The following is a 25,896-nucleotide window of genomic DNA, read 5'->3' on the forward strand; positions in this document are numbered from 1 at the left end:
ATTATCCCGTCTATCTCTGCGCTCAAACGCTCGGTGTGCTTTTCGAACGAAAGTCACGGCATTCTTGTATTCGTGTCAGTCAATTCCCGAAAGTGATGGGAATTCATATGGCGAGTGGAAGACCTCAAAAACCTTTGGGGCGATTATGATAACGGTGATGAGTGTAATGTGAATATGTATTGAATAACACACGGAGAACCTTGGACGGAACCAGCGGAAGATATATATCGTAACTCAAGTTCTCACTACCCATGCAAATAGACCACTTAGATCCAGCACCCCAAACTCTTCGGCTCGTAGTCTGTGGATCTGTTCATAATACACAAAACCTACTGGAGGTTGGTGCCCTTCTAAAGGATTTAATAGCATCATTGTTTTTGGATGAACTTCTTGCGGGCAATGTCCTCGGCTCGAGTCCATTATCCCCTTTAAACGGCCCCGAGTCCGAGCAGCTGGCTTGACGTATAATAATTCAAGGCTTTCAGCAATAATATCGAGGATATGCGTATAATTTCCAACTACTAAAAACTAAATTTTCAAAGTAACAAATTCAGGGATTCATCATGCCATCCATCCCGCCGCACTCAGCTCCCTCGGAGCCCCAGACTAAGATCGCCTTGGAGTCTAATACCATCGCTAGTAAATAACAACGAACCCGCATTCGCTAAAATAGGATACAAAGTCCAAATCCCGACCCTACAGTCACCGGTGCAACCGAAGCATCGGACTAGTAATTGCAGAATACTGCCTTGTCAATAGCGCATTAAAGTTTACTCCGTCGGCAGAGGCAACAACATAAAGGTTGATCTACAAGCCATTACTAAGCGCTTTCCTACCAAAATCCTCGTGCTCAAAGCTGATTTAACGCAGGAGGCCAACATGTCGGACGCGGTAGACCGGATTGTGGTCCACTGAAGGCTTGGGCGCCGCATGGAATGGTCGTGAATGCGGGACGAACAAACCATAAGGCATCGTTGGATTTCACGACCGAAGAAAACGAAGCGTTTTTCAATGTAAACGTGGGTAACTGCGACTCTGTGACTTGCCGGTGCTTGTCGGTGTTGACAGAAATGAATCAGTTTTGTGGAGCATTCTACATGGCTGTGCCACCGAACATTCATCAAGCTTGGTATCAAGGGGGCGATCATGTTCACGGTCTTCATGGCCTCGTAGCGCCAGAATAAAGATTGTGTTTCGTTTCCTGATTGGACCCCTTCGATCCCAATCGTATCGGCTGACTTCTTCCAGCGCGTGCCATCCACCCCTTCCGACGCGTCGAAGCCCGGTATTCAACACTTGCCCCATACTCTCGCCACGGAGTGGTCGCAATATGGAATTCGTGTCAACAGCGTCTCACCTGGGCTTGTGAACACTGCCATGAGTTATTGCGTGCCACAGCAGTCTGATTGGGAATACTGCTTTCCGTGTGTATGCGGAGGTTTATTTTTAGCTTGTAATTATCAACGCTAGAAGTCTAAAAGTATGACGGCATTGTCCACTATGCGCAGATGAATCTCGGTAATTGGGCTCTTGCAGGGTAACGAACACGTTCAAATGCTCGCAGAAATCATATTATTTGTACATCAATCACGTTTGGTTTCTCCGGTCGGGGTGAGATGAGGTTTTCCTAGTTCAGGGTTTGAAGCCTGTGGGGGATGTGGGCCCACAAATGCCTTCCCAACGGCAAGCCCGATATCGATTCCAAAGTGTGTCCGACTGCACGCCCCATTAACCTAATGCTTTAGGTGATGAAAAGGGTAAATTAGACTGCGACTATCAAAATTAAAATTCAGAATCCAGTATTTGGTAAAATCGGGTGCGTAGAGGGTTCAGGTCTTGTGTCAGTTTTGATGCGGCTGTCCTCAGGTTCCAGGATATATAGATCGCCCAAACATATGTTAGAGCTCTGGTAGAACATCAACTTCGAGGTGATTGGCACCATATGTACAAGGTTACTGGCATATAGATATGAGAAACTAACCACGAAATAGTTTTGAAATTCATACGTAGTCAGTCAATACCTTGGTACCTATAGAACCAAGGCTCGAGATGATCTCCGGGGCTGCGGCTACAGTTTTTTGTACGGTGTTTTTCAACTACACCCATGATACTCTGAGGAAACAAAATCCCAAAAAAAGACAGAAAATTATTCAGCTTTTAGTCTACAATGTAGTGATTTTAATTCACCTTCTGATTTTCGCCGTCCGTGTCAACCTAGATGGCGGCAATCATCGGTTTTGCATTCGAAAAGATAAATAGGTCATAAGCCGTGCCGTATAACGTGGCACACCATATTTCCATGCGAAAAACAGGATCCTACGCAGGGGCAGCTAATCGGCGTCATTACTCTCAGAGTCGCTCTTCGATGTCTTAGATCGTGTCAGGGGAGCAGGCGAGAGATTCTCCGCCAAGACCTCGCCCCCTGGGTGAAGGGAAATTGGGCCCGACCGGCGTAATTATTGGCAGAGATAACCCCTGTAGGTAGTACCTGAGCGAGGGTGGGATGCTGTCAATAATGGGAGAGTTTGCCTGACACGAATATGGAATATGGGATGAGGGAGAGGAAGGAGATCGACTGCGAGGCATGCGAGGTATGCAGCCTACCGCCAATAAGGTTGCTCGATGTCCTGCAGGGGTATTTAATTCTTGATAGACAGGGGAGAGCCAAGGAATGTTGGTCGAAGGTGGCACGAGATGCGCAAGCTAGGGATGAAATCAAAATGGTCAAACAACAACCTTGCATCCCAGCAAAACAGCATTTCAGTTCACAACAGGGGCTGCTCCCCTTGGCGTAGGGTAGCGCGTATTCATTCTACAAAATACGGATCAGCCAGGCCCGTGGAGTCTGCGCAAAAAAAAAAAAAAAGGAAGGGCGCGAGCTTCTCTCTAGTCTTCCACAAGAGCTCCCAGCCCGCACATACAAACACCCCAAATCCGGCCATATCTGGTACTCTTCGTTCGTTTCTGTTGGTTTCGTCATCGGACGAGCGATGAGACTACCGCGATCCGCTTGGGCTTGGAGCGCATTCCAGCTTGACACGGCATTGTTTATGTACGGGGGTGTCCCAACTGTCGCCATTCCCGCTGAGTCCCTTCACCAACAACGACCCCCAAAGCGAAAGAGCGAACCGACCGAGAAAACCAAGTCATCGAAGCGTCAAACCCTGAGAAGGTCGCTGTCCTCCACTTCAGAATTGAAGACGTTACTAGCCGAGGCCCTTCAGCAACAACGGCCCCCAAAGACAAGCGAACCGACTGAAGAAACCAAACAGTCGAAACGTCAAAGCCTGAGAAGGTCGCTATCCTCCACCACTGAACTGAAGAGGTCACTATCCCGGCTCCTCTAATTTGGAGCAACCATTCCACCCCAACGGGCACCTGCATAATGAGTCTGCATGGGCTCGGGGTGATTGGGGCCCAGGTGGCCGCGTCCGTCAAGAGCAACGATGAGAAGCCCTCAACACCAAGGATTCGCTCGTCTTCGTGTTCTATCCAGTCCAGTCCTTCCCTCCACAATGAGGCTCGCTCGCAGGATTTTGACCCGCACGTCGGGGCCAAGCCATACTCGCCTTTCTATCGCCATGGATCTCCCACGCTGTCCTACGAGCAGATCACCTTTGAACCAAAGTCTACCGCCCCTCGCACCCGCACTCATCTGAGAGACATTGAAAATGCGGGCCCTTACTTAGCCCTACGGAATGACAGTCCGAGACGATCAAAGCTGTGGGAGAAGCAAGAGAGCCCGCCTCGCTCATGCATGCGGTCCTTGACCACTCGCCAGAGAATGGCCTTGAAGGCTATCGTGGCTGTGGTGACGGTGGGAAGCATGATCGCCATCGCTTTGGGCATCACGGCTGCAGTGGGAGGGGCCGCTTGGAGAAGCAGTGCCGAGCAGACGGCTATGGGAGGGTGATTTGTGAGTTTCTGCGAGCAATTAAAAGATGAACAGGATCTGACGCTGGACAGATCCTTGTCGCCTTGCTATTGGGAACGTGGGGACCATGCGGTCGGCCATTCGTTTGAAACTGGAGACCTTGAGATGTCTCTGGTAGACTTTTCCTTGGAGAGAATATGGTATACGCCATTGTAATATGGAGTTTCGTGGGTAAAGACTTGAACGTGGTGTATATTGGACGAGTCCTGCCCGCCTCGATCCTATTGGAGAGGACGACGGGGACACGGCCACACCGCATTGTACAGTTATCTATGATCGCATCTGCTGTATTTCGAATACGATTCACAGACACGAATATGTCGTAGATCCACTCGAGAACCGCAGAGGTAAATAGGGGAGTAGAGAACGCTAGCGTAGACGAGGAAAACCGGTGGAGCTGGAACAAATACGGGCCGACCACGTGACCCACACCACCTACAAAAGGCGCCAAATTTTTCTCAGCCCGGGCTTCTTTTCTTCTTCATCAAAAAGTAACGGAACCTGCCACGACCATCGTCCTGTCTTCGGACGTCTACCACGGCGATGTGTTGCCTTCGCTTCCTCCGGGGAGCGATCGGTTCTGGAGATTAATATCTCCCCGATAGGAAGTTCGCCTCCCGTTGGGTCCTCTTCAGTGAGGGCGATGGGAGGGGAATGTCGAAGACGGGATACATTCTCTTCTTATATGACTCTAGTAGTCATTGTAGTCTTGGCCATGTGTCATGAGCCTTTTGTAGCCTGGGATTCGTGCCATTACAGATTGTACAATGGTGCCGTTCCTGCATGTCGTGTCGCCGGTGAAATCCATCTCCCATAAACACAAGCCATGGGCTTACTCTTGGGCAGTGCAAGACTCCAGTGGTCGGATGGTCGTTCATGATGTTGATCGCACCTGACATCACTCGGAATTTATGCGCAGCGTGGCACCCAGGTGCCGTTTCAGTGGTATCCAGTCTCTGAGGAGAGTGCGTTGCGCCATTGTTGAACCCCTGCAAAGCCAAGCTCATCAGTTAGACTTAGACGCCCCTGCCGTCATGATGAAACTGGCCGGGGCCTGTGGCACCGGAAAGACGATCATGTCCAAAGCAAAGGGAAGTTCTGGTTGGCCAATGTGCGCCTCCCTCGTGAATACCGATCCCCTGTGTTCGCTTTCCATAACCCGTGGAATGTCGTAACACTACGGTCTACACGAACATGGCTCGGCGTTTGTTTACTGTTATCCTAATAGAGGGGCCTGCAACGGGATTTGGGTGTTGTTTTCCATTCTCGCTGACATTCTGATCGGGATCATGCTCCTTAGTCTGCCCGTGAGGCCTGGTTTCTGGCCATGATCTCGCATTCCATCGTGCCGACTATGATGGTCATCATGAATGCAACGCGAGTACTAAAGCTCTAGTAACCTCCGTGTCCAAAATGAAAGTTTTCCGCTTTGCTTCTGGGAGTATCATCTTCTAAACGCGCCATTCGTTTGCTACTCCCGTAGCTTTGTTTGCAGTCACTCATTTGATCTAACTCCCGGCGACCTACATTTCCCTCTACATTAATATTTGCAAACATCCTCAGAATGAAGGGCTTCGTTGGTGGGATTCCCATCGCCCTGCTGGCAGTTGCTGCCCAGGCCATGGACCACATGGTAAGTTCTGCTGCTCTACGAGTAGAATGCAGAGCTAACATTAAGACAGGATAATGACTACCCGGGCACCGGTGTCGGTGGTACTGCCATGGGTGGTCCGTCCGGTGCGGATATGGACGGTGGCTTCAACTCTCTCCCCGTCGATGTCCACACTCACACCAATGTCAACGAGTTCAGCAAGGACGACCACTCTATCACAGTGAAGAACAAGGATGTCTACCCGCCCCCGCCAATGCCCATTCCCTACGGAGTTGCCATGGCCCCCGGCATGGGCCCCTTCGTCAAGGCTAAACCCGACACTAAACCCAAGCGCAGCTGGCCTCATGGCGGTACCGCGATGGGTGGGCCCTCTGGCAACGACGAGGGCCAGGTTTTCGACATGCCCATCGTCGGAAACTTCTACACCAACGTCGACGAGGAGAGCACGGATGACCACTCGATCAAGCTGAAGGACGAGAATGTCTACCCTCCCGCTCAACCCCCGATTCACCCCCCGATCTCACACTCTCCCGCTCACCCGCCGGTTTCACACCCTCCTCCGGAGTTCGTCGACTCCCCTGGCCCTCCTTTCGGCAGACCTGGTTTCCGCGAGGCCAAGCAGAGTGCTCCCGAGGACTACCACATCCCTGCCGCAGCTTTCGAGAAGCGCTGGGCTCCTGAAGAAGGCGGGACTGCCATAGGTGGCCCTGGTGGTGGCGAAGGTCCTTTTGATGGGCCTGCTGGCGGTGATGGACCTTTCGATGGACCTGTTGGCGGCGATGGACCTTTTGATGGACCTGCTGGCTTCCCTTACCCTATTCGGGCCGGTGGCACAGCTATCGGGGGTCCTTCTGGCGAGGATGACGGCATCAGCTTTGACAACGGTATCCACGCTAACTTCCACACCAACGTGAACGAGAACTACCAGGATGACCACTCCATCGACCTCAAGCACACCGATATCTACCCCCTCCTCCCCCGGTGGAGTTCGGCCGACCTGGCTTCGGTGGTCCCTTCAAGCGTGGCTGGGAGCCCGAACAGGGTGGTACTGCCATGGGTGGACCTTCTGGAAACGATGGGGGCCAAGAGTTCAACATGCCTATCATCGTCAACACCCACACTGATGTCGACGAGAGCTACAAGGATGACCACTCCATTGACATCAAGAACAAGGACGTGTATCCCCCTCCCCCTGCCTTCCCCGAGTTCGGTGGCCCAGGTCCGGTGATCCCCGAGGGTCCCTTCCGTCGTGCCTACTCTCCTAGCTCCGAGAAGCGCACAGCTGGCGACGGCGTTGGTGGTGGCACAGCTGAAGGTGGTCCTTCCGGCGACGACGATGGTATCAACTTCGGTACCCCCGACGATGTTGATGTCGACTCCAATGTGAACGAGCACCACGTCGACAACCACGCCATCAAGGCTGATACTACCGACGTTCACCTGCCGGAGATGCCCTGGATGCCGCACCACGCTCCTCATCCTGAACCCGAGGCTCCCGCTCCTGACCTCGAACCCGAGGCTCCCGCTCACGCTCCTCACCCCGAACCCGAGGTTGTCCCGGCCCCTGAGCACGAGGAGGCCCCGGCCTGCGCTCCCGAGATTCACAACATTGTTCAAACCGTCACGAAGACTGCCACCCAGGTAGTCCGTGAGACTCACACGGTGCACGATGTCAACACCGTCACCATGGCCGGTGCGGACCATGTTGTTCAGGACACTCATACCGTCTACGTGACCCCCAGTGAGCACGTTGTGCAGGTCACCGACACCGTGACTGCCCCCGCTGCTCACGTCGTCGAGGCTACTGAGACCGTCTACGTTTCTCCCAGCCACGTCGTCGAGACCGTCGCCATGCCCACGTCGCATGCCGAGTCGATGCCGGCTGTTCCGTATTCTTCCCAAATAGCGCAGCCGGGCTACAGCAACAGCGTTCAGGCCCCCGCGAGCTCCGCCTACTCTATGATCCCCGTCCAGGTTCCTGCGGCCACCCCCTCGTCCTCCATGGCCACAATGATCATGCCCAGCGATGTCGATGCCATGCACAGCTTCACCCCTTCAGCCTCGGCTACTCCTTCCCAAGGCGTCATGTTCACTGGTGACGCTGCTCGTCTATCTGGTGGCATTGTTTCCGCTGCTGCTGCCTTGATGGGTGTTCTCGCATTCATTCTGTAGAGCATTGGAATGGTGCGATATTAGAGTCTGAAGTACTCTTGTCGATCGTTTTATGTCTCAATCTTACTTTCCTATTTTTTCTCCTTTCGTATAACTATGGGTTTTCTTTGCGTTGATTGCCTCTTAATGTTGAATGTCGTTTTTCAATGAGGTGTCACCAGTATTTACTTGAAATATGATTTGATTTCCTTTCTTCAACCGTTTTCGCGTAGAGCAATAGTCATTAGGATGAAGTTTATAAACTATTGCCATATTGGTTCTCATTGGCTGGTACGTCTCCCGAAACGTCGACCCCGATGATGGGCATTCCCCACAGGAATTCTTAGGGTTGGCGGTGGCCCCGGTTTCGTGATGTCAATCAACCTTGGAGGAACAGCAAACATGATATTTAAAGAACCGGACTTACATTATCCTGATTCGTTTTTTGCCATCTTACTGATCATTTGCCCAGTCCCGTTCTTTATGAGGAAATCCAGTCCCCACTCAAGCTCCGCCAAACTCGCGTGATATCATCCCTTCATCATCCCATCCTGCCACGCCGTGACATCAGCACAAAACGTAGAACAAGTATTACATCGGCATCTGAAATGGATATAAAAGAAATATGAATCTGAGGACACTCTGAACATTAATCAAATAACACTTTTTGCCCTACAATTCTTGTTTTCCAAGATCGAACCTTCAGACAACCAGATCTACCATCTTACATTTCACATCAAAACCACACACAATGGTCCGACAAGATCCCCACCAAGGAGGCAGCCTCTCCGAAATGGCCGCCAAAGGCACAAATATGCCCAACGACGCCGGCAAAATGAACACCATCCCCTCAGTCCCGCGCCCCGACCAACGCGCCGAGCACTTCGGCTTCGACAACGACGGCCTCGCCGAGCCATCAACCGCCTTCGCTGCGGACAATGCCACCGACCTGCCTCGCTCGACCCGTGACGTCGGTCAGACCGGCGAGGTCATCACGGGAACCGGTAACACCATGAATGCGTCCGCCGAGTCCAAGCGTGCGTACATGGGATCAAATATTCCCGGTGGCGACGGTGATCCGAGGGATATCAAGCATCACAGCCATAACCGGAGTGCTTTTGATCGCTATGCGAAGGAGGATGAGGATGCGGGGGAGAAGATTGGAGAGCATCAGTCCCGCAATGCGTAATGAGGATTTGAGATGAAGTCATGCGTCATGATGAAAATAACGATAAATTAAATTAAATGGAAGATTTGGCAGTTATCATTGACATTTGTTTTGTTTTGTCGTATACCGTTTAGTCTCATGTAAAACCTCTAGATGGTGCAGGGGCAATGAACCCCTGGTAGACTTCTTCTAGAACATCTCGCTTCCTCTTGCGGTCGGCCATTTCAGCCTCTTCTTCCTCAGTTGGCTCTCCGTCCGGCTCTCGGGATACCCAGGTACGAATGGTCCCGTCACCGTGGGCGGAGAACATTTCTATTCCTTCCCCTGAAGCTCCATTGCCGCGCCAGACTAGATCGTTGATCCGTGCAGCACTGAGTGCACTCGATCGGCCCCGTGCTGATTGCGAACCCATGAGCCCTGGGACCCGGAGGCGCTTAATAAACGTTCCCTCCCGGAGTTCAAACATGAATATCTCGCCCCGGTCGTCTTGCTCGTTGAAGTTCGGCCATAGCAATGTCTCTTGCCCAGAACCCATACAACTTTTTGGGACCAGTAGAGGAGCCCGCTCCGCTAGGTGGGACGTAGCACTGTTGCGTACTCGGGGTCCGAAATGAACCAAGGTGTTTGCACCCGTCGCTGCATCCCAGACCCTGATGCGTGAATCCTGTCCCGTGGTCACTATGTGACTGCCACTCGACGTCCATCGCACTCCAGTTACGGCACCGTTATGTGCACGGGCATGACGGGAAAACGCTGGACGGCTTGTGTATGACTCTGGTGTAGATCCGGAGTTTGGATCCACGAGCCCGACTGGGTCATCCATGTCCAGTGTGGCTATAGCCGCGTTGTGTCCACCACGCCGTACATCGAAGATGATTACCCGGTTGTCGACTGAACCCGACGCGAGCAGATATGGTCGGTGTGGTGCCCAGGCGACTGAAAGCACAGCATCATTATGCCCTGGCAAGCCCTGTGTGGAGAGTCCTGATCGTAAATCCACGAGCCGAACCGATTGCTCGGATGTGGCGACTGCGACAAGTAGAGTTGACCCGGGCTGGGAAGAAAACGAGTGCGCATATGGTGTGCAATCGAGATTGAAGGTGTGGACCGGTGTAATTGCGGGAGATTGCAACGCAGAGAGCTTCAAGGTGCCATCGTGAGAAGTCGAGAATATGGTCGACGGGACAGGGTCAAACGGGTAGATCGAGAGAGATGTGATGGCGTGTGTATGCGCATCGGCATGTGAGGATTTGCGAACTGTCGCGCAGGATCGATGGACATGTTCGAGTTCTGAGCCTCTGCTTTCGAGGTCCCAGAGATGAATGGATGGGTCTGCGCCTCCGGAGATCATACTTCTCTTGTTAGACGATGATCATAGATCAGGTTAGAGGTTCCACATACTATCGACCTTCGAATTGATCGATTGCAAGGCACTTGACACCAGATTTGTGTGCAAAGACCTCCGCTATAGGATCGAGCTCCTGATCCAATGCTGTCGCGTCATTATGGGATCGGGTCGGTGCCGCCCTGCGGCTGGAGAAGCGAATCCCCGGCGCAGGCTCGAGATGGTGAACTAGCCGAGAGGTTTGGGCGACATGGAATGCATTCGGAGTGACAGACCCGAGGGCTCTGTTGAGCAGATAGGAATTCATTCATTCATCAGCTCTGCGTTCGTAGAGCAAAGAACGCGAAGAGGAGCAGTGTGACTTCATCGGATCAACGTTGTGCCGGCGCATTGGGGAATTTATTCCTCGACACTTCTCTCTCGACCACAGTTTCTCACACCCCTGGAAGATGACGTCGAGGAACTTCTTGGAAGGCAAGTTTCTAAAACCACCAGACGAGACCCCGAGGAAGCCAAAGGGAAAAGTTGAGCGGAAGCCAAAGCCGCAACGGAAGCAACCAAAGCAGCAACAGCAACAGCAACAGCAGCAGGGGCAAGAGCAGCATAAACAGGCGCAGCTGCCAGGGCCGCAAGCATACCGAAAGCCGACACTAGGGGAACTGTTGCAAAATCCGCCGCGCTTCCCATCCCCTCCGGTCAAAGGTTCTCCTAAGAAGGCCAAAGTCCAGTTCGTGCTGCCCGAAACCGAACCGAAGAAAAAACGAAGGCGCAGGGCCACCCTCTATGATGTTATTGCCCGTATGAGCCCCATTATATCTCCACTGGACCTAATCTAACAGATACAGGTCGCGTCGGCCCTCATGGGTTCCATAAAAACCAACCACGTGCCTCCAAGTACCGGGATACCGAATCTTCAGGGCAACGAACCTGCGCCCCAGAAGAGGTTCTCTTCAAAAGACCGGTTCACTGGAACAACAGGCTGAAGGGAGAACCGTACTTGAAGGCTGACAAGCTGTCCCCGGATAACCCCGCGAACCAGAAGATGAAATATCCCAAAAACAAATTCCCCGACAACGATCTTCTCACTGCCCTCCACGCCTATGCATCTGACAAATACATACACACGCCTGGTAAGGTACACCGTGCCTTTGTCAGCATGGACGAGTCAGCCCTGCTTGCATTCGGCATTTTAATGGAAGAGCTGAGCAAAGAGGCAATCGATGAGAAGGGAGACATCACCATGCTGCGGGCAGCAGTGCCAGAAGCCGAGGAGAACAAACGCATCGACGGTCTTGAATGGTGGTTCCGAGGCAAGAAACGACGCAGGACCGATAAGCTTGTTCGTGAGAACTACCGCGTTGTGGTTTACGGAGACAGGGTGCGGTTTATCCGAACACGGAAGAGGAAGCCAAAGACCAAACCCAATGATGAAGAGGGCATGGAAAAAGGCACGGAAGAGGGCACGGATACGGATGGTCAATCCATCAAAGCTGATGCCGACGCTTCTAAACCGCCCAAACGCCCCAGGTCTTCCACCAACCCCGATAAGACCAAACGTTCTAAGAAGAGGAAGACAAAGGAATAGACGTGTTGATGGGTTGGAATCTGATGGGATAGATTACCCATGGACGGAAATGATACCCCAACTTGATTATTGACCTGGCGCTGGAAGTTGACCATATACCCCAAGAGCACAGCTGCTCATGTTGCATTTAGCCTAGCCTTGCTTTCCTGTAAATACTATGAATACCAATACAAATCATAAAGCACCGATCAAATCTGATAAGAGGTGGACGAAACGTGGTTCGATAGCCTTGGGTAGCGCGAGCGTGAGCAAAGTGAGCAAAGTGAGACGACTGCAGAGTGAGACGCTGCCTTTTACGTCGTGGTCGACTATAAATGCTCAAACACTTCACCTCCACCTCTCCACAGTCCAATGTTTATTTCTCCCATGCTTTCCTGAATGGGTAAGGCTGATTGCTAAGCTTCTACAACCCGAGGTGAACCGCACCACGAACGCCTCAGTGGACCCGAGGGCGCCAAAGATCATGGTACGTGGCCCAATGCAGACAGTGAGGTTCTGAGTCACCGGAGAGTTTGAAGTGTGGTGAACGCGGGCGCGAGCCCAAGACGAGGCCACTGACGCGTCTTTCGACCAGGCGCCCAAATTGTCCAAAAGCGAGAAACAGAAGCTCATTCTGACCCACCTCCGCAGTACGGGTACCTGTCACACCCTGAAGGACCTGGAAAAGACGTTGTCGAGTGTGGCCTCTATTCCCGGCATCCAGGTCAAAGAATACATCCAGGCCCTACTGGACGAGGACAAACTACGAGTTGAGAAGATCGGCAGCGGCAACTGGTACTGGTGCTTCGAGAGTGATGAAAAACACGAACGCGAGCGACAATTGGCCCGGGTGAGGACGGAGGTGGAGAAGACCCGGAAATCGTGTTCCGATGCTGAGGCGGCTCTGGCCGCTGCATCCACGCGGCGCCAGGAGGAGGCCGACGACGCCGGGCGTGACGGCGAACGTGAGGCACTTGCAGAGAAGAAGGCCGAGGTTGAGGCCGAGGTGAACGGATTGCGTGCAGTCCAACAGCCCGACACCAGTAGAAGTGGGCGGCAGTTACAGCAGGAAATCACGGAGTTCCGACAGCAGGCGATGCAGTGGACGGATAACGTCTACATTCTGGAGGAGTACATGCGCCGATTAGCGAACGGGGACGGGGACATTGTCGCAGCGGTGCAGCGCGAATGCTACGGAGACGAATACGTGGATGGGGAGGGTCTGCGCGAGCTCTGAGACCGTATCCAAGAAAGCTTAGCATTATGGAACAATAACAGAATCGAAGAGTCATAGTCCTACAGCCCCGGTCAGCAGATGAAACACGGAAAGTGATAGTCATGGTGGATGTCCACAAAGGGGCTTAGCTTAGCCCAAGAGAAGCTTGACTTGTCGCACGCGAATCGAAAGTCACACCTCCTTCTCCGCCCAAAAGTCGGGGCTCAAACTTGGGCTTATCAGACCGTCCTTCCCCCCCCTCCTCTCTCCCACGTCTTTTACGCCACTCTCACATTCCTCCCCGTCCGTCGTTTATCTCACCATTTCTCGCCCTTCCTTGGCCTCCAAGCCCCACCGAGATCTGCCCTTCTAGGCCTGCGCCCTGATCCACGCGAGTTCCTGGCGGGGGCCAACTCTGGGCATCTCCTCATCCCCGGTCCTCCCCCTGCGCTTCGGTGTGTCGCAGAGAAACAATGTGGTTCAGTGGCTATCGAGCATAATTCCTAACGCTCTCGCTGGACCCTCGGGGATTCCTCTCCGCTGTCTTCTCCGTGGTGTTTGGATTCGGACCGTGTCGACTCGTCTTGCTCTGATTCCCCCCGGACCAGGACGCGACCTGCCGCTCGATTGGACCTATTTGACGTAGGCCCTTCTGCCTGTTCGCCCTTGTCCGACCATCCCATCGCCCCCGCTACTACTGCCACTCCAGCCGCCTCTCATCTCGACCATTGCGGCCTCCGCTCCCCCTCCGCGATTTCCCCCCTTCCTTACGTCCACGCCGCCTTGTATAGATGCGGTAAACGGCGGCAGTGTGCCATGTCCTCTAGTCCTCCCTCCAAGCCTTCTCCCTCGCCGGTCAGTCGGAATCGCAACTCCTTCCTGTCCAAGTTTCGTTCCCCCCTGGGCCATCGAAATCGAAGCGTCACCGACTATTACATCGACCTCGACGATCCATGGCGATCTTACTTCCCCGGCGACGTGATCAAAGGCGCGGTTCTCGTGACCGTCGTCCGACCGGTGCGCATTACACACGTTGTGGTCTGTCTCCATGGTTATGTCAAGGTGTTCAAGAACGCGGTTCCCACTGGGGAAACTACTCCCGACCTGGGATTTCTTGGCCCGGGACGCGGCCGGCGAGGCGCGGAATATATGGGCAATGGACTAGCCACTTTGTTCGAGGATGAAGTCGTTCTTTGCGGCGATGGGCGCCTCAAGGAAGGCATCTACAAATTCCGCTTCGAGATGGGCCTTCCTCCCTACGCGCTCCCCAGCAGTATTAATGTGCGCTTCTCTCTCTCCCTACGTGTGCTACGGCCATCATTTTCTGACTTGTGACTATCTAGTTCGAACGAGGCACTATCTCTTATTCCCTAACCTCCACTCTCACCCGACCGACCACCATTAATCCTACCCTCACATGCCGACGACGAGTCAACCTTTTAGAAAACATCGATATCGCACCGTTCCCGCCCCCCAAAGCCCGTATCGTTACGCTCGAACCCGTATCGAAACGTTCCAGAACAAAAGCAAAAGCGAAATCAACAAGCTCCGATGCCACCGCAGCACCCGACACCTCCTCCATAGATACCCCAGTCAGCGGCGTTGCGGCCTCGGTGGATAGCCGTCCGCCGCTGAGTCCGTCTCCGAGCAACGTCAGCTCCTCGAGTCGACCCAGTGAAAGCAGCCAGAGCTTTCAGATCCATAGCGACCCCAGCTCTTCGACGAGTACCGGAGGACGCAACAGTGAATGTCGCAGTGCGACCCCTTCCATCTCGGACAAGACCATCACCACAAAGGCCGAGGTTCTGCGCGCAGGCGTGCTTCCGGGAGATACTCTACCTATCAAGGTCACAATCAACCATTCGAAACAAGTGCGCAGCGCGCAGGGAATTATCATCACGCTATATCGGCAGGGCCGCATTGATCTCCATCCCGCTATCCCAGTTGGTCCCACGGGTGCCGGAAAGGGTGTCGGAAAGAAACCAGTCTACGAGGACTGTTATCCACGCTCGCGGACTGGACTCGGAGGATTGACTTTGGGAACCAGTCGAACCAGCAGCACGTTCCGCAAAGATCTGTCGCAGACCTTTGCGCCGCTGATCGTGGACCCAATCAATATGACCGCCGTGGTCAAGACATCGATTCGAGTCCCCGAGGATGCATTCCCCACCATCACTCGTGTGCCTGGCGCCATGATCAATTTCCGTTACTACGTCGAAATCGTGGTTGATCTTCGGGGCAAAATCACGTCTCCAGATCGCTTTATTCCGCGCTTCAACATGGTCTCCGGCGGCAGCACATTCTCGCCAAGCGGACAGATTCTCAACCCGGCGGATGCGAACGGGAGTGCCATTACGGCCAATTGGGCTGGCAACATTCTCGATACAGATCAGGTTCGCCGGGAGAAGGGCGTCATTTCGGTAGCGTTTGAAGTCGTCGTGGGCACTCATGATTCACAACGGGGTCAAACAAACACCGAGCGCACACTATCTAATGGGACCGAGTCAACGGTGAATGAACCTCACCCGACACCCTCGATCATTGTGAATCCTGTGGATGGAGAGGAATGGCCCGAAGCGAGCCTGATGCCGAATGCACACGGCGAATATGGCGAATACGGCGAATACGGCGAATACGGCCCGCATGAGGAGTACGACTACGACTACGACTACGGGCTCCCCGATGAGCCCTGGTCCGAGTACCCCGAGGACTACACGCAGCCGTTCCCACCCGTCGGCCCTATGGCGGCACATCCCGAAGTGGAAGAGCCGGAGGATGAGAAGACTCGAGTACGACAACATGAAGAAGCTCTTCTACCCAGCCAACCTCCAGGTGAGGGTGAGGCAGGACCGTCCAATGCCGAAGTCGAGGTGCCGACCGCGCCAGTCCTGCCCGACGATCACCATCTACAAGATTACGAGCATGTACATTCGCCAGGCACGAACGGGGTCCCACACCACGTGCGGTCTGAAGAATCCTTGCAGACCATCGTCGTGAATGGCCATGGCGCCGGGCCCAGCGAGCCTTCTGCTCCAAGTGAAGACAAACAAGAGCTGGAGCGACAGCGACTCATGTTCGAGGCCAGCGCACCCAGTGCACCTCCTCCTGAAGAGCCCAACGAGTCTGGCGAAGGTCCTAGTGCGCCCCCCTTCGAAGAAGACGATCAATTGGTCGGTGGCACAGCGCATGCGGACGAGTCTCTACCTCGGTACCAGCGATGATCCTTGGGAGTTAATTCTGATTGTACATTTTTTTGTTTTGCATTGGGGGGATGGGAAGATACCACTCGCATATTTACGACTTGGCGGGGCAAGGCGTTGACTACAATGTACCATAATCGTATATTTTTCTCCGCAAATCAGCAACGTGTTGATATGACAAACGTTTGTAAACTTAATCTCCGACGGACCCCAGGGCTTGGCGCCCGCTTAGCGATAAACCTCCTCTTTCCTGTTCCCCCTGTTTCTCTTTCCTCCTCCACTTCCCCTCACATCCCTCGCCATGGCTCTTCTGAACGGGTCGTTCGCGACCTTCCTGATCGTATGCCGTAAGTCTCCCCCGGCCATTGAGGTCCACGCGAAAACCTGCGGCCACGTAGAACCCGAACCTCAAGACAACCACTAACGTCTACCAGCAACGTGCTTCTTCCTGGGCATCATCTTCTCCCTCTTCCCCTACGACTACCCAATCCTCTGGTCCACCGTACCAACCCCGGCCTCGCACTATGACTACCTGGAAGCGCACCTCCGCTTCCTCCACGCCTCACCCCCGCTCATCCCGCGCATCCTCCACATCGTAATCTTCCTCGGCCTTGCAGGCCTAGTCTCCAAGCTCTACCGCCCCTCCGAATCAAACATGCTCTTCGACGGCGCCTCCCTGGTCCTCTACATGTGCGGCGTCACGGTCTACATCGCCAACATCGTCAAGGGTCTCCGTCTCGCCTCCGCGGGCCAGTACGGTAACGACCTCGCCGCGAATCCGGAAGATAAGGACCAGATCCTCGGTCGCGAGGACTCGCTCAAGGTCCTCGCCGCTAGTAATACCATCCTTGCTCTTGTGCTCGTTGGTATCCTCGTTCTCCAGGCTGGTCAATGGTATGCCGAGCGCAAGGATGCGCAGGAGTTCGAGTCCCTGGCCAAGGGTAAGAAGAGTGATAAGGACGAGGCTGAGGCTACTGCCTCAGGTTCGTCGAAGCCTGGTCGCCAGGCAAGCCAGCGTAAGAAGAGCAATTAGATTGGTCTTCACCGGCTAGTCGTACTCGACGTACTTCTTACCGTGCCGACCACATTATGTCTACGCCGTAGTGGAATTTGTTACTTTTTTTTTTTTTTTAATTTGTGTTTTGCGATTACAGTCTCAAGGACGTCAAGGATGTTTCGTCTATGTACACATGATCCTTATGGCTCACTATGATGGCATATTCTGTACGAAATATGAATGAGAATGCAGTTTCGTGATGCTCCGTTTCGTATGAGATGTGGTGTAATGGTCAATGATGGTTCGTCAATGGGTGATCAGTGGTCAAATGTGTCGTCGCACCGCAGAAGGGGAATCATGAGGCAAATCGTAATAAATGTCGTCACCGTGGATGACGTTAAGCGAATGAAAATGGACTCCGGGGGAGATCTGGTGAACGGGGGCTCAGAGCTTTCGCGAAGAGATCTTCGCCCGATTCGGCGCTTGAGGTGCGTGCAAGTGAGCTCATCGAGTTCATCGAGGTCATGGGTGCAAATCCGCCCGGGCCGCTGTTTTGCTGAACTTCCTGCAGGGACTCGGGTGGGTGCAGCGCAACGGGTCTGGGATTCTCAAGACCGGAGGGCTTCAAGGTAGAGCTTGGAGTCGGGGTCGGGTTGGTGTCCGGTGTCAGCATGGAGTGTGGTGCTCGATTGGAGATGCTACGGAACGAGCTGAAGGACGAGACTGCAACATCAGGCGATTGAGGAGAAAGAAGGTGTGCCGCAGGTGAACCTGATGATTCTTGATAAGTTGAAGTACAAGGTCAAGTTCTATCTGCCAACTTACGGTCTTTGGCTGCCAAGTCCCTCTCGCTGGTCTGCAGCTTCAACCCCTTCAGCTTGTCTGACAATTTCCGGCCGCTGATCGGCGACACGGGTGTAGCTGGTCCGGTTGGGTACATGGAGTTCGATGTTGAGGAATCGTGGCTGCTGGCAACACTTTCACCGTCGCCGTGCGCAGTAACTCCGAACTTGGCTTCGATCCATTCCTTTTCTTGCATGGCCATTTGCAGCGCAATTCCTTCGACATTCTTCAGGCATTCGTCGCGGATTTCATCGTCCAGGACACGCAGTCGCTTCTTTGCCCAGATTGTGTGAAGCACGCCCTTCTTGCCGGCCGCGCGACCCGTTGCACCCAGTTCAGGTGGGAAGATCGCCGGAAGCGGATTCAGTTGCAGGGTTTCGCGGGCCTTGGAAGATGGCGTGCTGTCTTTTGTAATGGCAGTCGGTTCGTAGGACAGCGTAATGACAGGCGGGATGGTAACATTGGGTGGAAGTAAAAGGTAGAAGCGACGGGTACTGTCACTTGGCCGTTCATCAGCAGGGAGAACAGTAGTCTTCCCTGCCCAAGAAACATGCCAGGACCCTTCGGTATTGGATCGAGTCAGGTCATCGTCCTCCCATTCGACCATCAAGATCTTAGTGCCGTCATTGCCCTTGCCAGCCTCAAATTCGAAACGGGCCAGTGCGGTGATAGATAGACTGCCGCCTTTAGGACCACGCGGTGTTTCAAGCTCGGCAAATTCGCTGTCCGGCGTGAAGGTGGGCGGGGCTTGTGCCATAACGGTGCAGGGAGTAATAAAAAAGGAGAATCGGACTTCGGGACCGCACGGGATGCAGATTCGGGGACTCAGGACACTGAAGGCCTAGGGTGACGCACCGGTCGAGGAAGTATGGGGCACGTAGAGACGGCCGGGCTGAGTGGGAGAGTAAGAACGCGCGCTCAGCGAGGGAAGATCTGAAGAAGCGGGTCGATCACGGGATTCGGCCACTGCATTCCCACTTTGATTAATATTACATCGTCCCTTCTCGTTTCAGATACTTGTCCTTTAGCCGCCTTGGGAGAGGTGGCCTGTTCTTTGCTACGTTCATTCGTTGACTCAAACAGGGGCTTAGAACTGGACGATCAGTCGCGTCACGGGCTTTGTGTTTCCCACCCCACCTCTAATTATAGAACGTATACAGTGAGGCGTTCAAGTCACCAAGGGCCTTCTTTACACTCCCTACAACGGCATTAATCTATAGATACCTATCTAATTTGATACACCAAGAATTAAACAAGGACTCCTGAATGAGTTCCTAACATCGCGAGCCAAAAATCAAAGAAGTTGGCCCTGGTTTTGGGTTAGCACATGGTGTGTGATACACCCCGCACCGCGTGCATTAGATGGATTCTATTAATATCCACCGTCGATTATCACACCTGCACCATCTATGCATAATGATAACACCGGCAACCTCAGAAGATCAGGACATACCAGGTAACTCGACTTCAAGTGTCATTCTCGTCCTTTGAAAACTTTGTAGACATACCCGTTAAACAAAAATTCACAAACATTCGTCTTTCAAAAAATTGCGTGAAGCGCTGGAGTTGACGAGCAACGCTAGACGCGCAGGTTCTCTGTAGCACGGCTGAATCAAGACCCTGAACCCAACCTTGGATGGTTTATTGGTTGTTTCATCGGCTCATAGCGGCGCAGAAGCGCATCATGATAGTCGCACACTCTCATCCACAACCGTAAAGAAGTGGAGTACATTGCAGATGGGTCTCTTAGTTAAACCGAGATTTTGCATGAAGAAGTCTCGTCCGACCCGAATGATAACGAGTATCGTACTGTATGATACAATAATTAGACAAAACCAGCTTTCAGGCGGGTGATATACGTACTAAGTATAAATATAGGAGTATATCGGTAGGAAAATGAACAATCTGGGAAAAGATGGGCCCCAGGGTGTGGAGTTGTCACATTGTTTAGAGACCAACCGGCCATAGAATGCCAGTCTAGCTTCAGGGATATTGGGCTGACGGTCGGGAAGTCAATTATTTTGGAAGAGACCTTGCCAGAAGTAAGCAATGATGAACAATCATTGGGCAATTCCAAAGCATGACGATCGACATCACGGCCTATCTTAGGGCTGCAGAGCGGAGTACGGCCCATCTTGACCACCTCCCCGCTCGAAGTTTGCTAAGTATAGCAGCGTGAGCCTTTTGAAATGTGACCGTTGAGCAACGATAGACCAATGGCGGCCACCGGACGTCGCACGACGCGCAGAGCGTGGTACCGTTCTTCATGAATAGCTATCCACATGGACCCATTGCGCCGGCGCGACAGATCTTTTCAGCAGATGAGGGGTAAATATTGGATGCAGGGGCAGTCAACAAAGTATATAGCTTCATCGAATTCTATTATTGGAGCTGTGGAGCTAGATTAGACCAGTAGTGAGTTGAGAACGGACGCTCGCCAGAGATATTTTTGATGCCTAGGATCACGCCAGAGCGTAACGCTTTTCGATGGCTTGACATCGGGGCTGATGACAGATTTCTCCCAGATTGGCGCTTTGAGCGGCCCATAGAGTAAAAAGAAGGGGACCGAGTCGTATGGGAAGCGAAGGTCGATCATCGGTTGTATTTCAAGGTTAGTTCAGATATAGCGAGAAACGAGAGGCTAAAGGAGATCGCAATCGGATCTCATGGAATAAATGAAGAATGTTGCAGGAAATTTTCTGCTTCATGACTGCACTATAATAATCAAGCCATAGCCAGATTCTGATATATGATGATTTCAAGAAAAGCATTGGCATTTTGAAATCCATGTTCTAAAAATAACAACTCAATTTTTTAGGGTACTCTTTGTCCATTGGTTCCACGTGATTTAGAGCATAGCGAAATTAGAATGAGATCGCTCTACCCAGAGGCCCCTTGGGTGATACCGAGCTGCTGGAACAAGGGTGTATTGCTCCATGCGCCTGCTCTATGATCCGTTCTCACAGATGCACAAATTGTGGCGTGGATGCAGCCCTGGGCGGTTATTATGCGATCGGGATTGGCTAGAAAATGGGACCGTTCCAGATGCTGCAGCCCGGATGGGCATCTAATAAAAGAGTCTTCACACTACTGCAGCTACAAGGGTGACGACTGGGATAAAAATAACGACGGTACTAATATGTACAGTCCTTTGATCTCGGTACCTCCGAAAGTCCATAAAGACCCGACAGAAATGGAAGATCATTGATCTTTGTTTGGGCGTCAGTTTTAGATACAGCAAATCATGTGGTGTCATGGACTTCCTGCCCGCAGGAGTGTGGCCAGGATACATAACTCGAATCACAGATGAACATTGATCGGCTGCCACGTTACACCAAACAAATCACTCGGGCAGTTTAACTTCCAACTCCACAGTGGGTCCCGAGAATCAAGAAGCCAACCATGACCCCAGAAATGAATTCCTGGAGAGTCCATGCGTCAAACTATTACGGTTACGGGATAGCGCCGGCGCTTAATGATGTCTAGGATTTCACCCCTAGCCCATGTCATACGTTCCAGGGGGTGCAGGTCTTCTCTGGTTAAGAACGCGGAGCACCTCCGGGTACGCTTAGTGGTCAGTTTTAGCAGAGCTCATCACTCGACTTCCAGAAGTGACCGCTTTGAAGGGTTTGTGATAGGAAACGAATGTAATCGTGCGGGTGAAGGATCTCCAATATACTTCGTATCAATACGAGGGAAACCGAAAACAAGGAGGGTAAAGATGAAAGACCGTGAAACGTTAGGCCACCATTTCCATCCGCACAAGCTTAGATGGAGTTTTATTTAAAAAAAAAAACGCATCGTGTACCTCGCCAAATAATTCTACATTTGAATTAGTAAACAAGGGCTAGAAAGACTAAAAAAGATCAGGAGACGAATCCTCCAAGTCGGGTCAACACGAGACGTTTTTACCTAGGGGCGGATGTCTGGTAATAAACAGTGATACGTCGTAACAAAACGATGTAATTTTCCGAGGCTCGCTGAAACTGTGATGCAGAAGATACGAGGCGAGTAATTTTTGATGGGTATGGAGAAATTGGCAATAGCACAGGAATACGTATCTGTAGACAAACCAACAGATGGTAATCTGTCATCAAGCCGTCTTGAGAGGTACCTCATGTAATCATGTAAGCCATTGTAAACGCATGTTCGTGGGCATTTGTTTACGGAGCCGCACAACACTTCCGATCCTTCGAGTCATGACCCAGCCATTTGGGAGGCCCCGGCCGCGCAATTTATGTATTGTTCTGGGGCTCAGACAGACGCCCCCAGGAAAAGCGCCAAGCAGTGAGCCGGATCAGACTCAATCGAGAATCAGCCTCACGAGATGTCTAAGACCAGTCAGAGCCCATCCTTCGTGTTGGCGTTGCTTTTGAAAAGTAAAATTCATTTATTTACTCTTGAATTGCGTTTCTGCTACCGCCAGGATCACGAGGCCATAGCTAGAAGAGGGGTACATGGGGAAACGAACGGAGATTAATCATGGCTTGAGTAACTTCTTGTAACTGAGTCTTTCGGGTTTCTCAAGTAAATAGAGAATGAGAACATTCATGAGGCTCTAACCTCATGGCTATTACAGAAGGAACTTATTGATATCCCCGATATCCTAACAAAATGATGCTGACTATCATATCTCTGATATCCTGGAAGATGGCTAAACCTTGCATAAAGATGAGTGTATCCGAGGACAGCGCTAGTCGACTGCTAGGACGTACTTTGCGAATTGTGGGAGCTGTGTTGGGTTTTAATGCTCCGCCATTAGCTACCATGAAATGCGGCTTACACGTGGTGCTGGCCCTCATATCAGGTATGTGAACTGTCATGACCCACGGAGCCTCGCCGGGATGAAGCAAGACAGGGAATAAAGTGCCACAATAGATAGAACCAGATTACATGTGTCCCAGACCGATGTTCGAGGCGATCCACGTTGCATGGCTCGGAGCTACCAAGGGCCTAAGGCTGTTGCGATACTGGAACAGCCCCAAGGATTGATCTTAGTATTGAGAAGCATGGTAAGCTCTCTATTTGGTATTGAATACGTAGAGAAACTTGAAAAAGAAAATTTGTGTATTCAGATTGTATTCCAATGTTCGCTCCAATGCCACCAGCCTATCCACCTATCCACCTGTCCAGATGCAAACGCCCAAGGAGGTAAGACATCCAAGATCAGAGTCCAAAAATAGTACCGAAACCAAATTCGACTTGCAGGCCAGCACTTCTGTCGAACCAGTTTTGCCGTCAACCCAAGACAAAGTAAACAACGCCGTAGTTGCAAAGAATCAAACACATTATACTCCAAGTCTCCAGCATCCGTTCGCGCCGAGATAAAGAAGATCGTAACAGAACATAGCAGCGCTCGAACAGAAGCCAACATTAAGCATTAGCTATGTCTTTCTGCCATTATGCATGAAGTCATCAACATAATCCAAAGCCAAAACCGTCAAGGACGCGTGCTGTATGCCATAAATTGAGTATTCAAGTCTCCTTGCATTCTTGGGTCTTGCGTCGCTTTCCCTTCCCTTTGGGAGGGGGATCGAGCGGTGTGCGTTTGTATGTGACAGTGCGGGTCACAACATGTCTGACACTCACAGCCTTGGGTGTTGTAGCACTCCTGGGCTCCAGACCTCGAAGTTGCCACTCTCTGGGCGAAGATGCCCAGAAGCTGGAAGTTGTACTCCGTGGAGTCGTGGAGTATGGGTTCGCAGAGTACGGGTTTGCAGAGTACGGTGTCCCGCTCAACGGGGTCGCGGTACGTGGTGAGTCCTTCATAGACAGCGTCTTCAACGATTGAGGAATGCGCAGTCGTCGGAGAGCGGGCGGATTTCTAGGCGACTTCACATTACAGGGCGACGGTGGTGGGAGTGAAACGGATGGCGATTTCAAAGATGGCGCAGAAGAAAATGCAGGACTCGTCGCGGTGGAAGGTTGGGAGATCGGCGACGGGCCGCTTTTCTCAAATGAAAACTTGGGAAAGCTGCCAGCAGAACCTTTGGGACTCTCGAAGACGGGAGTAAGAGCGCTCAGGAATTCAGTATAAGCAAGTGGGGTTGGGATAGAGCCTTCGCTCCCACTGCTGCTATTATCCTCGTGTTTGATTTCGATGCTGAGGGCCTTGCGATCATCTTGGATCTCCGATGGGAACGTAAATGACTTGGGCGTCTTCAGTGGAGGAAGTTCCGGTTTCTGTGTCGGCATACTGATGCAAGCCGCTTTACGGCGTGTGCAAAAGAACTCAAGGTCGACAGTTGCGAGTGGAACGAGTAAGGTGGTAATCTGACACAATCTCAAGGCAAGAGAGAGGGGCGAGCCAACAGCACACCTCCAAGGAAGGCGACGAGAAACCTGGGTCTGTGGGAAGGGAAAGAGAGTCAGATGGGCGAAGATAAGTTCAAGAGGGGATGAAATAAGTCTTACCAAGACTCTGAGCTGAGAGGCCCGGAGATCTTTTCTTTCTATATGGGCGGAGCAAGACCAGACCCGGAATGGTGAAACGAGTGGTATTGTATGCGTAAAGAACTAGATACCGTACCAGACGGTATCGGTGGAAACACAGGGCCTTCGGTCTGCTCCAAATACAGTTAGCTTCATCCTTGCCGCCACTCTCATCTTTGGCCCCGAGGGACCTATAAGGCAGACTCACCCGTCTTTTGCCGTGACGTAAGAAAAGGAGGCTGAGCACAGGAAAAATCAGTCTGCCCCTACCTTGGACTCCGGCAACAGATAGTGAGCGATAAAATAGAGAGTGCGAGCTTATACAAGCAGCCAGTGCTTGGCGATTCAAAGAATGGATGGAGTTTTCCGTTTAAGAAGGCAGTCAACAGCAGCAGAAATGGAAGAAAAGGAGAGAAGGAAGAAGCGATGAGCTGAAGATATGGGCTTTGTAGTATTGCTTGCAGCGGCATTATATATGACATCCTTGTCCCGGACCTTAACCGCCCTGGCTTGCAGATACCCTCGACTATAACAGAATCCTTATTGTCGCGCGCCTTCTGAATCAGAAATCCAAGCCCCCTGGCGCTCAAGCCATACCCCAGCGTCAGGGGCGTCGGAGGGCGCCTTGGTTTCTAGGGCAATGTGGCTTTTATTTCTGCTCTTCCTCTTCTGGTTTGTTGAGCTGGGAGCGCGCGGTTCCCACTACGAGAGCGGCTCGCTATTCGACACACAGCTAGGGACAAACTTGTACCTTCAGTTGGTTGTGAGCTGCCAGAGGAGGCTTGGCATGGAAGATCTTCCAAACAACGATTGAATCTACGGCCGCAATTGTATGTAGAAAAGGAAATGACGACGGTTTCAGTAACCGCTGGATCTGCCATGTCTTATGCAGTCCAATCCTATCTTTCTCAAAGGCCTAGTTGAAAGATTCATTGCACTGGTGAACCATTTTCAGGGTCTTGTGGTGTACTTTTATCAAAGATGTTTATAGCAGACTCTGTAAACAGCATCCCAAGCGATGGATTGCTTGCTTCAAAGGCTAAACCTTAAGCTACCATTCAGTCTATCCTAGTAACAGTATTTTGTTTTTAAACTATCATAGAAACCGCGAGGCCTTGCAGTTTTGAGTCTTTGATTTAGAATCAAGATTTAACGCCTAGAAGTTCAGGGCTTCAAAAGATAGCTTATGACTTGCAGCAATGTCAAACCGAGCATTGCTCCGCCTCAGGTGGTGGGTGTTACTGTTTCAAGTGCGGTAAAACTAGATATAGAGGAGTACCAGACCTAGAAGTCCCTTTACTTGATGAGCAACTTCTTTGCGCCTACCATACACGGGGGAAAGAAACGAAGGGTCTGGTATATTGGAGCGCCTACGGGAAGTTGAAAATGGTCAACAGATACTATTATATAAACCCATCCAAGCACGCCGAGATA

The 25,896-nt window shown here is 52.0% G+C and overlaps 10 protein-coding genes across 10 annotated transcripts; 7 read left to right on the plus strand and 3 right to left on the minus strand.

The window, feature by feature from the left end:
• Positions 1-3,385: 3,385 nt before the first annotated feature.
• On the plus strand, positions 3,386-3,913 carry N7498_006697 (uncharacterized protein; the record flags this gene model as incomplete). The annotated part of the gene is made up of 1 exon (XM_058453759.1): positions 3,386-3,913. One exon carries the CDS (start codon positions 3,386-3,388, stop codon positions 3,911-3,913), a length of 528 nt encoding a protein of 175 aa, XP_058307950.1.
• A 1,585-nt stretch (positions 3,914-5,498) lies between these two features.
• CweA (uncharacterized protein) lies at positions 5,499-7,718 on the plus strand (the record flags this gene model as incomplete). The annotated part of the gene is given in 3 exon segments (XM_058453760.1): positions 5,499-5,567; positions 5,617-6,555; positions 6,567-7,718. The coding sequence occupies 3 exon segments, from the start codon at positions 5,499-5,501 to the stop codon at positions 7,716-7,718; spliced, it is 2,160 nt and encodes a 719-aa protein (XP_058307951.1).
• A 730-nt stretch (positions 7,719-8,448) lies between these two features.
• On the plus strand, positions 8,449-8,886 carry N7498_006699 (uncharacterized protein; the record flags this gene model as incomplete). Its single annotated transcript, XM_058453761.1, has 1 exon — positions 8,449-8,886. One exon carries the CDS (start codon positions 8,449-8,451, stop codon positions 8,884-8,886), a length of 438 nt encoding a protein of 145 aa, XP_058307952.1.
• A 115-nt stretch (positions 8,887-9,001) lies between these two features.
• Positions 9,002-10,517, minus strand: N7498_006700 (WD repeat protein; the record flags this gene model as incomplete). Its single annotated transcript, XM_058453762.1, has 2 exons — positions 9,002-10,217; positions 10,267-10,517. The coding sequence occupies 2 exons, from the start codon at positions 10,515-10,517 to the stop codon at positions 9,002-9,004; spliced, it is 1,467 nt and encodes a 488-aa protein (XP_058307953.1).
• Positions 10,518-10,659: 142 nt separating this feature from the next.
• N7498_006701 (uncharacterized protein) lies at positions 10,660-11,795 on the plus strand (the record flags this gene model as incomplete). The annotated part of the gene is made up of 2 exons (XM_058453763.1): positions 10,660-11,008; positions 11,056-11,795. 2 exons carry the CDS (start codon positions 10,660-10,662, stop codon positions 11,793-11,795), a joined length of 1,089 nt encoding a protein of 362 aa, XP_058307954.1.
• A 463-nt stretch (positions 11,796-12,258) lies between these two features.
• On the plus strand, positions 12,259-13,011 carry N7498_006702 (putative GAJ protein; the record flags this gene model as incomplete). Its single annotated transcript, XM_058453764.1, has 2 exons — positions 12,259-12,261; positions 12,370-13,011. 2 exons carry the CDS (start codon positions 12,259-12,261, stop codon positions 13,009-13,011), a joined length of 645 nt encoding a protein of 214 aa, XP_058307955.1.
• A 795-nt stretch (positions 13,012-13,806) lies between these two features.
• On the plus strand, positions 13,807-16,211 carry rim8 (pH response protein PalF; the record flags this gene model as incomplete). The annotated part of the gene is made up of 2 exons (XM_058453765.1): positions 13,807-14,271; positions 14,334-16,211. 2 exons carry the CDS (start codon positions 13,807-13,809, stop codon positions 16,209-16,211), a joined length of 2,343 nt encoding a protein of 780 aa, XP_058307956.1.
• Positions 16,212-16,473: 262 nt separating this feature from the next.
• On the plus strand, positions 16,474-17,223 carry N7498_006704 (putative secretory component protein shr3; the record flags this gene model as incomplete). The annotated part of the gene is made up of 2 exons (XM_058453766.1): positions 16,474-16,537; positions 16,625-17,223. Exons 1-2 carry the CDS (start codon positions 16,492-16,494, stop codon positions 17,221-17,223), a joined length of 645 nt encoding a protein of 214 aa, XP_058307957.1. The 5' UTR covers positions 16,474-16,491.
• Positions 17,224-17,584: 361 nt separating this feature from the next.
• On the minus strand, positions 17,585-18,787 carry N7498_006705 (uncharacterized protein; the record flags this gene model as incomplete). Its single annotated transcript, XM_058453767.1, has 2 exons — positions 17,585-17,958; positions 18,013-18,787. 2 exons carry the CDS (start codon positions 18,785-18,787, stop codon positions 17,585-17,587), a joined length of 1,149 nt encoding a protein of 382 aa, XP_058307958.1.
• Positions 18,788-23,505: 4,718 nt separating this feature from the next.
• On the minus strand, positions 23,506-24,225 carry N7498_006706 (uncharacterized protein; the record flags this gene model as incomplete). The annotated part of the gene is made up of 1 exon (XM_058453768.1): positions 23,506-24,225. One exon carries the CDS (start codon positions 24,223-24,225, stop codon positions 23,506-23,508), a length of 720 nt encoding a protein of 239 aa, XP_058307959.1.
• Between the last annotated feature and the right edge of the window lie 1,671 nt (positions 24,226-25,896).

This window comes from Penicillium cinerascens (assembly GCF_028974065.1).
Source record: "Penicillium cinerascens strain IBT 15544 chromosome Unknown contig_6_segment0_segment0, whole genome shotgun sequence".
NCBI classification, from domain to species: domain Eukaryota; kingdom Fungi; phylum Ascomycota; class Eurotiomycetes; order Eurotiales; family Aspergillaceae; genus Penicillium; species Penicillium cinerascens.